Genomic DNA, 14,241 nt, shown 5'->3' on the forward strand with positions numbered 1-14,241 from the left:
CTGGTCAACCTGAGGAGCACCTTCAGCAACAGACTGGTTCCAACAAGATGCAGCACAGAACGCCACAGGAGATCCTTCTTCCCTGTGGCTATCAAACTGCACAACTCCTCCCCCTTCTGCCATGGGGTAGATTGACTCCCCCCCCTCCCCAATCTTTGCACACCCCCAATCCTTTCCACTCGTCACTTTAGTTTCATGTTTCATGCATTTTGTGTTTTATAACAGTAGGCAGATCAATTTCTCTCCTGGGATAAATAGTTCTATCATATCGTAAGGAAAGCAAACTCAATGCTAGCATTTATTTCAAGAGGGGTTGTGTACAAAAACAGGGATGTAATGTTGAGGCACTATAAGGCGCTGGTAAGGCCGCATTTGGAATATTGTGAGCAGTTTTGGGCACCATATCTGAGGAAGGATGTTATGGCTCTGGAGAAGGTCCAGAGGAGGTTTACAAGAACGAGGAGGTTAACCTATGTTGAGCGTTTGTCCGCACTGGGCCTGTACTCGCTGGAGTTCAGAAAGAGGGGGGGGGACAATATTGAAACATACAGAATAGTGAAAGGCTTGGATAGAATGGTTGTGGAGAGGTTCCACTAGTAGGAGAGTCTAGGACCAGTGGTCATAGCCTCAGAATTAAAGGACGTTCTTGTAGGAAGCAGATGAGGAGAAATGTCTTGTGGAATGTCCTGTGGAGGCCAAGTCAGTAGATATTTTGAAGGCAGAAATAGATAGATTTTTGATTAGTACGTGTGTCAGAGGTTATGGGGAGAAGGCAGGAGAATGTGGTTTTGAGGGAGAGATAGATCAGCCACGATTGAATGGCGGAGTAGGCTTGATGGGCCGAATGGCCTGATTCTACTCCTATCACTTATGACCTTATGATGACCTTAGCTTGGAGATGCAGCGTGGAAACAGGCCCTTCGGCCCACCAAGTCCATGCCGACCATCGATCACCCATTCACAGCAGTTCTATATCCTACACACGAGGGTTAAATTTGCAGAAGGTAATTAACCTACAAATATAATTGTAGGAAGGAAGTGCGGATGCTGGTTTACACCGAACATGGACACAAAAAGCAGAACAGGCAGCATCTCTGGATTAACCATCAACCAAAATTAAGGGGACCCTTCTACGGATGTCACATGCGTTCGGACAAAGAATCTCCGACCTGTCTAAGAAGGATCCTGCCCCAAATGTCATCTATCCATATTCTCCAGCAATGCTGCCTGACCCGCAGAGTTACTCCAGCACTTTGTCTATTTTTTTTTCTCTGACCTAAAACATTGACTTTGTTTCTCTTCCCACTGATGCGGCCTGGCCTGCTGAGCATTTCCGGCTTTTTTAATATTTGTTTTGGATTTCCAGTATTTGAAGTTTGGATATTTTTCTTTCAAATCGGGAAGTTTTTCTTTTGTTTAAGAAGGAACTGCGGATGTTGGTTTAAACCGGAGATAGACACAAAAAGCTGGAGTAACTCAGCGGGACAGGCAGCATCTCTGGAGAGAATGAATGGGTGACGTTTCGGGTCGACCTGAAAGTCATAGGAAAGGGAAACAAGAGATATAATCGATGATGTCAAGAGAAACGAACAAATGAATGAAAGATATGCAACAAAGTAATGATGATAAATGGAAACAGGCCATTGTTAACGGTTTGCTGGGTGAGAACGAGAAGCTGGTGTGACTTGGGTGGGGAAGGGATGGAGAGAGAGGAAATGCAGGGGTTACTTGAAGTTTGAGAAATCAAGAGTCAAACCACTGGGCTGTAAGCTGCCCAAGCGAAATATGAGATGCCGTTCCTCCAGTTTGCATTTGGCCTCACTCTGACAATGGAGGAGGCCTAGGACAGAAAGGTCAGTGTGGGAATGGGAAGGAGAATTAAAGTGTTTAGCAACTGGGAAATCAGGTAGATCCAGTTGGACTGAGCGAAGGTTTTCAGTGACACGATCGCCCAGTCTATGTTTGGTCTCGCCGATGTCCACATCTTGAAGAAAGGATAGAGTAGATAAGGTTGGAGGTGGTGCAAGTGAACCTCTGCCTAACCTAAAAGGACTGTCGGGGTCCCTGGACGGAGTCGAGGGGGGAGGTATAGGGACAGTTGATGCGGTTGCATGGGACATCTCCTGCGGTTGCAGGGGAAGGATTTTTGTTTGCCCGGTCATGGTCTGTGGGCAGAGGCAGAACCGATCAGTAACGCATGGGCTTTAAACACAGCTGTTATTGGTAGGAAGGAACTGCAGATGCTGGTTTACAAAGAAGATAGACACTGGAGTAACTCAGCGGGACAGGCAGCATCTCTGGAGAGAAGGAATGGGTGACGTTTCAGGTCGAGACCCTTCCTCAGTCTGTCTGCAGCTGTTATTGGCATTGCTTCTACGGAGAATATTTAATGCTCCCACACGGCGGGTAACGCTGCACCTCACGGACGATCGCAACGCAGCGAGAGAGAGAGAAAAGAATCCCAATGATGAGAGTTAAGTCACACTTTCCACAACAGGAAGTTGCCATTGGTTAGCGTCAGCTGTGTCTTTGAGTCAGAAGGTCATGGGAGCTGGACACGAAACTGCACAAACATGTTTACATGGCTGGCTTGACTGCTGACCTCCAGAGGACCTCCATGCTTGCAATTGTATTCATCCACATCATCTCAAAAGGAAAATAGTATATATATATGTGTGTGTGTGTGTGTGTGTGTGTGTGTGTGTGTGTGTGTGTGTGTGTGTGTGTGTGTGTGTATATATATGTGTGTGTATATATATATATATATATATATATATATATATGTGTGTGTGTGTATATATATATATAATAAATGTGTGTATGTGTGTGAATGTGTGTATGTATATGTGTGTGTGTATGTGTAATGTGCACATTATATACATGTGTATATGTATATATATATATGTACATATATATGCGTATATATATGTGTGTATGATATATGTGTGTGTAATGTGCACATTATATATATGTGTGTGTATATATGTATGTATATATGTATGTATATATGTACGTATATATATGTGTATATATATATATGTGTGTGTATATATATATATATATTTACGTATGATATATATGTGTGTGTGACTGAAGAAGGGACTCGACCCGAAAAGTCACCCATTCCTTCTCTCCAGAGATGCTGCCTGTCCCACTGAGTTACTCCAGCTTTTTGTGCGTATGAGTATATACATACGCACATACATACACACACACATATATGTGTGTAACACTAATGAACAGTCAAATAAAAATCATGCCTAACCTAATAAACAACCAATAAAGAGAGTGAACATCAAACTTGCCTAACCTAAACAATCCTTTTATTGACCTGACTGGGACCTGTAGATTGCAATGAGTGTTGTTGACATAATGCAGAGGGGCCAGATAGGAAGTGCATCCAGCCCCATAACTCAGCAGCTGTTACAGGGTGGTGCTCGACTCCATGGTCAGGGGTGGGGAGAGAGGTGAGAAGCTCAGTGTGTACGTCCGATACCCATGGATGGATGGATGCACTTAGCAGTCTCTGTGAATATTGTCCAGCCAACTGAATAGCCTGGCCTTTGGTGTCATCTGTCTGTCTCTGTCTGTCTCTGTCTGTCTGCCTGTGTGTCTGTCTCTGTGTATGTTTCTGTCTGTGTGTGTCTGTTTTTGTGTGTTTGTCTGTATGTGTGTGTGTGTGTGTGTGTGTGTCTGTCTCATTATGTGTTCTGACTGTGTCTGTCTCTGTGTGTTTGGCTGTGTGTGTGTCTGTCTGTCCCTGTCAATGTGTGTCTGTGTGTGTGTGTGTGTCTGTCCCTATGTGCCTGACTGTCCCTGTGTGTGTGTGTGTGTGTGTGTGTGTGTGTGTGTGTGTGTGTGTGTGTGTGTGTGTGTGTGTGTGTGTGTGTGTGTGTGTCTGGCTGTCTCTGTGTGTCTGTCTGTCTCCCCTCTGTGTCTGTCTCCGTCTCCGTCTCTGTCTCTATCCCCCCCCCTCCCCCTCCCCCACCACTCTGACAGTGTGGGGAGCCCATCCTGTGTCCATGGCACTCCACTGACCCCCTCTTCTCCCCCTCTCCCATCAGGCAAAAGGTATAGAAGTGTGAAAAGCCACACCTCCCGATTCAGGGACAGTTTCTTCTCAGCTGTTATCATCCTACCACAACCAGAGAGCAGACTGTACTGGCTTTGCCTTGCACTAAGCAATCTTCCCTTATCATGCACATTGCGAATGGCTCGATTGTAATCATGTATTATCTTCCCACTGGCTGGTTAGCATTAACCAAAAGCTTTTCACTGTACCTCGGAACACGTGACAATAAACAAAACTGAACTGAACTAAGCAGTTGCTAACGGAATTCTTTGAGCTGGAAATTCACACCTTGATGTGTTTCTGTGTGATGTATATGTCAAACTCCATCAATGAAATTTGATTCCACTGGCTTCAAGTTCAAATAATAATAAATTGAATATTTAAGAAGGAACTGCAGAGGCTGGAAAATCGAAGGTAGACAAAAATGCTGGAGAAACTCAGCGGGTGCAGCAGCACCTATTTCCTTCGCTTCATAGATGCTGCTGCACCCGCTGAGTTTCTCCAGCATTTTTGTGTGCCTAGCATTATTATGGAAATGGTACAAGGTAAGCTGTTGAGATTTAAGGATGACAAATTCTCTGGATGACGACTTGGGCCGAAACGTTGCCTATTTTCTTCGCTCCATAGATGCTGCTGCACCCGCTGAGTTTCTCCAGCACTTTTGTCCACCTAATAATCAATTGAACATCCCGTGACCACTGGCCACACTCTTTCCAAGAGAGAGAGACACACTGGTCAACCTGAGGAGCACCTTCAGCAACAGACTGGTTCCACCAAGATGCAGCACAGAACGCCACAGGAGATTCTTTTTCCCTGTGGCTATCAAACTGTACAACTCCTCCCCCTTCTGTGGTGGGGTAGACTGACTCCCCACCCTCCCCACCCACACCTTTCCACTCGTCACTTTAATTTCATGTATCTTGTGTTTTATGACAGTTGGCAGATCAATTTCCCTCCTGGGATAAATAAAGTTCTATTGCATCATGTCGACTAATATTAACCTAGTGATCAAAGCTGCCAAATACCGTTTCTTGCATCCCCTGTGAAACTTGCTTTTCCTGTTTTAATTAAAAGGGGCTGGTTTTGGAAATGTGGTTTCAAACGAATCATTTTAAATAAGGCAGATGAAGAACTGGGATTTCTCTTTCCAACAGAAAGATTGGCCTTTTGTTTCAATTCCTAATTCTAACGGCTCCTATTCGATCTTACGGTAGATGTCTCAGAGCCACAGGTGGAAGGAAGCCTGTGTGTTTTTGGCTGGTTTCGTTTTTTTTTGTTTGGTTTAGAGATACAGCGCGGAAACAGGCCCTTCGACCCACAGGGTCCATGCCGACCAGCGATCGCCGCGCACTAACACTATCCTACATACACACACAAGGGACAATTTTACATTTACACCAAGCCAATTAACCTACAAACCTATATGTCTTTGGAGTGTGGGAGGAAACGGAAGATCTCAGAGATAAACCAATGCAGGTCATGGGGAGAACGTACAAACTCCGTACAGACAGCATCTGTAGTCAGGATTGAACCTGGGTCTCCAGGCGCTGTGGGGCAGCAACACTACCGCTGTGCCACCGTTCCGCCCTTGTTTTTTAATATTTCTTTATTTATCTATCTATTCATCTATTTATGGAGTAACTCAGCGGGTCAGGCAGTATCTCTGGAGAACGTGGATGGGTGATGTTTTAGGGTCGAGACCCTTCGTCAGACTGGGAGAGGCAGGATGAAGAGTGACGGGGAATAGGTAGACGCAGGCAAGGAGGGCAGATTGGAGTTGGTGGTTCTACCCCCACTTCCCCCCTCTTCCCCCCCCCCCCCCCCCCCCCCCCCCGGCCTCACAATCAGTCTGAAGGCTCTCGACCCAAAGCATCACCGATCCATGTTCTCCATAGATGCTGCCTGACCTGCTGAGTTACTCCAGCATTTTGTGTCCTTTTGTGCATTAATGCTGATCAGCTGCTCCTGGAGGTACCGAGGTCTAAGCGGAAGCTCAGAGGGGATAGAGCCTTCTCTGTCGCTGCTCCGGCACTCTGGAACGCTCTGCCGTTGCACGTCAGACAGGCCCCCTCACTGTCCATCTTCAAAGCCAGTGTTAAAACACATTTATACTCCCTGGCTTTTGACCATGCATGAGACTTTGCTCCTGTTTTTAGTGTTTTTAATATTTCTTTATTTTGAATATCTTTACTTACTCCATCTTTTAATTGTTATTATTGGTGGGTATTAACTTTTTTGTCAATGATTAGTGATGTACAGCACTTTGTTGCAACTATGTTTGTTTTTAAAGTGCTCTATAAATAAAATTATTATTATTATTATTATTAACCAGCATCTGCAGTTCCTTGTTTCTACAAGGAGAAGAACATTATATTTCTATGAGTAGCCTGGGACATTCCACTGGTGACGTCTTCAAATGTCTTCGTATTTGCAATAGAAATGTAAGGCCTTGGGTTTACGACTCTTGTATTATGAAACAAGTGGGCGCAGAGAAATGAAACCTTCTCATGTATATGCAAGGCACAATGCGTTGGGAGTAACTCTGCGGGTCAGGCGGCATCTGTGGAGGGTATGGACAGAAAACGTTAGAGGTTGAGCCCCTTCTTCAGGCTGACAGGCGATGTTTCGGGTCAGGAGACTTTCTTCAGATTCCAATCTCAACCCGAAACGTCGTCTGTCCATTGCCTCCACAGATGTTGCCTCACCTGCTGAGTTTCTCCAGACCTTTGTATTTTGCTTTAGAGTCCAGCATCCGCAGTTCCTTGTCTTGTGCATATAAACAGGTTCCCTTCATATTTATCAGCTGTTACAGAGAGTTTTGAGTCTGTGGAATTCTCTGCCTCAGGAGGTGGAGGCCGGTTCTCTGGATGCTTTCAAGAGAGAGCTAGATAGGGCTCTTAAAAATAGCGGAGTCAGGGGATATGGGGAGAAGGCAGGAACGGGGTACTGATTGTTACAAGTCTTTGGCGTGTGCGTGGAAACCGGAGCATCCGGAGAAAACCCGAGGCAGGTCACGGGGAGAACGTGCAAACTCTGTACAGACAGCACCAGAGGTCAGGATCGAACCCAGGTCTCTGGTTTAAGGGGCAGACCTTTGGCCAACTGATAGATCCTTGATGGAACTACACGATGAAAATGTTGGAATTGGCTGACTCAAGTTGACCATTGGGAACCAAGAGTGGAAGTCCTAGTGGTTGGAAGCTCGTTCGTTCGGCGTTGTTGCAATCCGACTCTGATTTATGGGAGAAAAATGTCTCTCCGCAGGTATTGTCATCACAAAAGAACCCGAGTGTGCCTCTGTCCCGGCTGGCTGTCCTGTCACTCTTCAATGCTCTGCCATAGGGCCCACCGCACTACAGTACCAATGGTTTGAAGGCAAGGAGGAGGTAAGCAATGTTATTTTTGGTCTCCTAATTTGAGGAAGGACATCCTTGTGATTGAGGCAGTGCAGCGTAGGCTCACGAGATTGATCCCTGGGGTGGCGGGACTGTCATATGAGGAAAGATTGAAAAGACTAGGCTTGTATTCACTGGAGTTTAGAAGGATGAGAGGGGGGGGGGGGGGATCTTATTTAAACATATAAAATTATAAAAGGACTGGACAAGCTAGATGCAGGAAAAATGTTCCCAATGTTGGGCGAGTCCAGAACCAGGGGCCACAGTCTTAGAATAAAGGGGAGGTCATTTAAGACTGAGGTGGGAAAAAACTTTTTCACCCAGAGAGTTGTGAATTTGTGGAATTCCCTGCCACAGAGGGCAGTGGAGGCCAAGTCACTGGATGGATTTAAGAGAGAGTTAGATAGAGCTCTAGGGGCTAGTGGAGTCAAGGAATATGGGGAGAAGGCAGGCGCGGGTTATTGACAGGGGACGATCAGCCATGATCACAATGAATGGCGGTGCTGGCTCGAAGGGCCGAGTGGCCTCCTCCTGCACCTATTTTCTATGTTTCTATCTTTCTATTTGTTATTTGACTCAGAATGTCTCCAGATCCATTAAACCGTGATCTATTTTGCTTCATCGTCAACCATTCACTGCGCACGTTGGAGATCAAGTGTGGATACAGGGTCTTCGGCCCGCCAAATCCGTTCCGACCAGCAATCGGCCCGTTCACTGGCACTACCCTATGCAGTAGGGACAATTTGCAATTTTACCGAAGCCAATTTACCTTCAAACCTGCACGCCTTATGAGTGTGGGGGGGGTGGGGGGGGGGAGGGAGAACGTACAAACTCACTACAGACAGAGGCCGTAGTCAGGATCGAACCTGGGCCTCTGGCGCTGTGAGGCAGCAACTCTACCGCTGCGCCACCGTGCCGCCTCCTTTTCGACTATGTTTCTGAGTAAATGAAAGCACCTCATCTCCCACTGCTTCTGCCCAACAATGAACATTGCGATGCCTCACCAGTCTAAACCATGTGAAGGTTTTGATGAAGCTTATTTCAAATACACTTTTGCTTTTCCATAGTGGCCATCACTTATAATCATAAACTTACATCTCACCCAACCCACATAATGCCTTTAACATTCTCCAAATTGTCCAAAGAGTAATGAAATTAATTTGCCGCTATTTAGTTTAGTTTAGTTTATTGTCACGTGTACTGAGGTACAGTGAAAGGCTTTTTGTTGTCTGCTAACCAGTCAGTGAAAAGACTGTACATGACTGCAATCTAGTTGTCCACCGTGTACAGATACAGAATAAATGGTATAACGTTTAGTGCAAGATTAAATCCAATTAAAGATAGCTTAAAGGTCTCCAGTGAGGTAGATGGGGTACAATGAGAACTGCACTCTGAGACAACGGTTCAGTTGCCTGATAATAACTCGGAAGAAACTGTCCCTGAATCTGGAGGTGTGCGTTTTCACATTTCTGTGCCTTTAACATTAGTAAATTAAACAACATTCGATGATGTTCACAATTTGACCCGGGTTCAATCCTGCCCTCAGCTGCTGACTGTGTGGAGTCTGCATGTTCTCCTTGTGACTGTGTGTGGGTTTCCTCTTGGTTCTCTGGTCTCCTCCCACTGTCATCTGAAAGACAAGCGGGATTGTAGGCTAATTGTCCCCCTGTACATTGCTCCCAGTGTGAAGGGAGTGGATGGGGAAAGTGAGATGAAGTAGTACTAGGGTGAACGGGTCATCCATGCTCGGCATGGACTCTCTGGGACAGTTTCCGTGCTGTATCTCTAAGCTAAGATTACAACTTTCTTTCAAAGAGACGGTCCTGAATTTCAATGACTGTTGACCGTGGAGCTGTTCCAGTCCTACTTAATTCACTAAGTCTACTCAGCCGAGTTTGTGGTAGACGGCTGTAAATGAATGAGTTCATGCCTCCGAGGCTCATTTCCGCCCCTTGTCCTCTCCGAAGTTGCATAAATTAAGGAAAATCTTGGCAAGGTGCAGCTTTGCCTGGGTCTGCCCGGAACTCTAGTTGCACAGATGACAGAAAGCTACAATTAACTCGTTATCACCTAGCCCACAGCCAACAATGGAGCATTGTGAGCTCCACATTTCCTTGATTTTCATTGCTTTCTGCAAATCGTCCATTCATTGTCCTGCGTACTGATCATATCTCTCATTTCCCTTACCCCTGACTCTCAATCTGAAGAAGGGTCTCCACCCGAAACGTCACCTATTCCTTATCTCCAGAGATGCTGCCTGTCCCGCTGAGTTACTCCAGCATTTTGTGCCAGTCTTTGGTTTAAACCAGCATCTGCAGTTCCTCCCCTACACACAGTATCATTTGAAGTGTTGGCTTGGGATTTCTGTTCTGAAGGGCCAGCCCAGCATGTAGTGACAGGACCTTTTCTTTGCTGTAGACATTGACTTTTGAGATACAGAGCAGAAACAGGCCCTTCGGCCCACCGATTCCACGCCTACCACCATATACTAGCGCTATCCTACACACTAGGGGCTTTTTATTATAGTTTACCGAAACCATATAACCTGCAAACCGACATGTCTTTGGAACGTGGGACGAAACCGGAGCACCAGAAGGAAACCCACATGGTCACTGGGAGAACGTACAAACTCCGTACAGACAGCACCCATGGTCAGGATCGAACACTGGTCTCTTGAGCTGTGAGGCAGCAACTCTACCGCTGTGCCACTGTGACAATGTCCTGACCAAATGTATAAATAGAGCCTGTTGCACAGCTTATTCCAATCGGTTAGTTTTACAGGAAACGTCATCTCTCCTCAAAAGTACCTACCTCTAGAGACGATGCAACTCCCTGTATCCACACAAACAACACACAGCCTGCATTTGTGCAAGGCACAAAACTGTTAACAAAGGCACGAATATTAGAACAGGTCAGTAAAGTCTTCATCGTGTGATTTTAAGATTAGTCTTAAAGGAGGGCAGAGCAGTGGAAAGACCTGAGATGCCCCAGGCAAGCACATTGACCACGTGGGTTTTCTCCGGGAGCCCCGGTTCCGACGACACACTTATTAGACTTGCTGCACGGTTGCTGCCTTACAGCGCCGGAGACCCGGGTTCGATCCTGACCATGAGTGCTGTCTGTACGGAGTTTGTACGTTCTCCCCGTGACCTGCGTAGGTTTTCTCCAAGATCTTCGCTTTCCTCCCACACTCCAAAGACGTACAGGTTTGTAGGTAAATTGCCTTGGTGTAAATGTAAATTTCCCCTAATGTGTGTAGGGTAGTGTTAATGTGCGGGGATCGCTGGTCGGCGCGGACCCGGTGGGCCGAAGGGCCTGTTTCCGCGCAGTCTCTAAATGAACTAAAACCAAACCTCACTTAGAATAAACTGAAAATCTCCATGTAACATCTGTATTATTGACGAGTCTGAGGCTGTTGTGGTATGAAGTTCCTCATAGCGAAGGCACGTTTAACTAACTGGATTTTCTATCACTTCTTTCCTCTCCTGCTGTACATATAACTGGCTGAGTTAAAACATCAAGCCTAGGATTACGCAAGGGTGATAACTTTTCTGAATCAAGTGGGTAAAGTAGGCAGCACAGTGGCGCAGCGGTAGATCTGCTGCCTTTCAGCGCCAGAGACCCGGGTTCAATCCTGACTACGGGTGCTTGTCTGTACGTTCTCCCCGTGACCTGCGTGGGTTTTCTCCCTGATCTTCGGTTTCCTCCCGCACTCCAAAGACGCGCAGGTTTGTAGGTTAATTGGCTTGGTATAAAAGTAAAATTGTGTCAGGTACTGTTAATGTGCAGGAATCGCGGGTCAGTGTGGACTCAGTGGGCTAAAGGGCGCTGTTTCTCTAGAGAGAGTTAGATAGAGCTCTGGAGTTTAGAAGGATGAGAGGGTATCTCATCGAAACATTTAAGATTGTTAAGGGCTTGGACACACTAGAGGCAGGAAACATGTTCCCGATGTTGGGGGAGTCCAGAACCAGGGGCCACAGTTTACGAATAAGGAGTAAGCTATTTGGAACGGAGATGAGAAAACACTTTTTCTCACAGAGAGTGGTGAGTCTGTGGAATTCTCTGCCTCAGAGGGCGGTGGAGGCGGGTTCTCTGGATGCTTTCAAGAGAGAGCTAGATAGGGCTCTTAAAAATAGCGGAGTCAGGGGATATGGGGAGAAGGCAGGAGCGGGGTACTGATTGTGGATGATCAGCCATGATCACATTGAATGGCGGTGCTGGCTCGTAGGGCCGAATGGCCTACTCCTGCACCTATTGTCTGTTGTCTATTGCCATAACCTAAACTAAACTAAATGGAGAAAAGGCACATGATATAATGGGTTTTATGAATGGTTTAATGGACTCTGGGTCCCTGTGTCCCAGTGGTACAGATGAGTAGTTTGTTGGCACAATTGCCAAGTAGGACCATAAGACATTGGAGCAGAATTAGGTCATTCTGCCCATGGAGCCAACTCAACCATTCCATCGTGGCTTATCTATTTTTCTCTCTCAACCCCATTTTCCTGCTGCGTAACTGTAAACTTTGGAGCTCTTGCTAGTGAAAAAATGGACTGAGATGAGCTAATGTTTAGAGGTGGGCAAGCACCCCCATGGCAAAGCATCACTTTCACTTCGACACTGCCATCAACATTTCCATTCCATTTCCGACTCTAGAACCTGTTCTATTTTAGCTGCTTCAAGATCACCAGCCTTTAGGCAATAGAAACATAGAAACATAGAAAATAGGTGCAGGAGAAGGCCATTCGGCCCTTCAAGCCAGCACCGCCATTCATTGTGATCATGGCTGATCGTCCCCTGTCAATAACCCGTACCTGCCTTCTCCCCATATCCCTTGATTCCACTAGCCCCTAGAGCTCTATCTAACTCTCTCTTAAATCCATTCAGTGATTTGGCCTCCACTGCCCTCCGTGGCAAGGAATTACATAAATTCACAACTCTCTGTGTGAAAATGTTTTTTTCTCACCTCAGTCTTAAATGGCCTCCCCTTTATTCTAAGCCTGTGGCCCCTGGTACTGGACTCGCCCAACATTGGGAACATTTTTCCTGCATCTAGCTTGCCCAGTCCTTTTATAATTTTATATGTTTCTATAAGATCCCCCTCATCCTTCTAAACTCCAGTGAATACACGCCTAGTCTTTTCAATCTTTCCTCGTATGACAGTCCCGCCATCCCAGGGATTAATCTCGTGAACCTACGCTGTACTGCCTCAATGACAAGGATGTCCTTCCTCAAATAGTGCTGTATTTAATTTGCTTGCCTGGTTGGTCGCATTTTGGACTGAGTTTAACCCAAGCTACTGTGAAATGCCATTAACTTCTTCACACAGAGGGTGGTGGGTATATGGACCAAGCTGCCAGTTGGTGTTTTTGTTCAAGAAGGAACTACAGATGCTGGAAAATCGAAGGTAGACAAAAGTGCTGGAGAAACTCAGCGGGTGCGGCTGCATCTATGGAGCGAAGGAAAGAGGCAACGTTTCGGGACGAAACGTTGGCTATTTCCTTCGCTCCATCGATGTTGCCGCACCAGATGATGATTTTGTTTTGTTTAGATTCGTTTTGAGATACAGCGCAGAAACAGGCCCTTCGGCCCACCGAGTCCACGCCGACCAGCGATCCCTGCACATTAGCACACACTAGGGACAATTTAACATTCATACAAAGCCAATTAACCTAGAAACCTGTACGTCTTTGGAGTGTGGGAGGAAACCGAAGATCTCGGAGAAAACCCACGCGGTCAGGGGGAGAACGTGCAAACTCCGTACAGACAGAACCCGTAGATAGGATCGAACCCGGGTCTCTGGGGCTGTAAGCGCAGCAAGGCAGCAACTCTACCACTGCACCTCTGTGTAATGAGGTGGGTACAATAACAGGATTTAAAAGACATTTGGACAGGTACATGGATAGAAAAGGTATCGAAGAATATGGGCCAAATGCAGGCAAATGTGACGAGCTTCAACATCTTGGTCAGCTTGGACAAGTTGGGCCGTGGGGCTTCTTTCAACATGAATAATCCATCCCTCCAGAGATGTTGCCTGTCCCACTGAGTTTTAGTTTAGTTTAGAGATACAGTGCGGAAACAGGCCCTTCGACCCACCGAGTCCGCGCCGACCAGTAATCCCCATACACTAGCACTATCCAACACACTACAATTTTACCAAAACCAACAAACCTATACGTCTTTGGGATGTGGGAGGAAACCGGTGCACCCGGAGAAAACCCACGTGGTCACGGGGAGAACGTACAAGCTCCGTACAGACAGCACCTGTGCTCAGGACCGAACCCGGGTCTATGGTTCTGTAAAGCAGCAAATCTATTATGTACAGTCTAGACTGGAGAGGAAGTTCAGACTGAAGTCATGCCGGCTGCTCCATATCTCGTAGCAGTCGAGACGCTCAAAGTGCAGTTAGACACAAAATGCTGGAGTCAGGCAGCCAAAGGAATAGGTGACGTTTCGGGTCGAAAGCTGAAGAAGGGTCTCAACCCGAAACATCACAGTTTAAGGATAAGGGGGAAATCTTTTAGGACCGAGATGAGGAAAACATTTTTCACACAGAGAGTGGTGAATCTCTGGAATTCTCTGCCACAGAAGGTAGTTGAGGCAAGTTCATTGGCTATATTTAAGAGGGAGTTAGATGTGGCCCTTGTGGCTAAAGGGATCAGGGGATATGGAGAGAAGGCAGGTACAGGATACTGAGTTGGATGATCAGCCATGATCATATTGAATGGCGGTGCAGGCTCGAAGGGTGGAATGGCCTACTCCTGCACCTATTTTCTA

General features: G+C 46.4%; 1 protein-coding gene across 4 annotated transcripts in view; it reads left to right on the forward strand.

Moving 5' to 3' along the window:
- LOC116968153 (mucosa-associated lymphoid tissue lymphoma translocation protein 1-like) overlaps positions 1 to 14,241 on the forward strand; it is a 90,698-nt gene that overhangs the window by 21,357 nt on the left and 55,100 nt on the right. For 2 of the 4 annotated variants that reach the window (XM_033014782.1, XM_033014784.1), the window contains exon 2: positions 7,337 to 7,458. The exons of 1 other annotated variant lie outside the window; for it this stretch is intronic. In XM_033014782.1, the coding sequence (XP_032870673.1) occupies positions 7,337 to 7,458 (122 nt within the window). Of the gene's footprint in view, positions 1 to 7,336; positions 7,459 to 14,241 lie in introns of those variants that run through there. One more of the 4 variants, XM_033014785.1, reaches the window with a different exon arrangement.

This window comes from Amblyraja radiata, chromosome X (assembly GCF_010909765.2).
Source record: "Amblyraja radiata isolate CabotCenter1 chromosome X, sAmbRad1.1.pri, whole genome shotgun sequence".
Lineage (NCBI taxonomy): Eukaryota > Metazoa > Chordata > Chondrichthyes > Rajiformes > Rajidae > Amblyraja > Amblyraja radiata.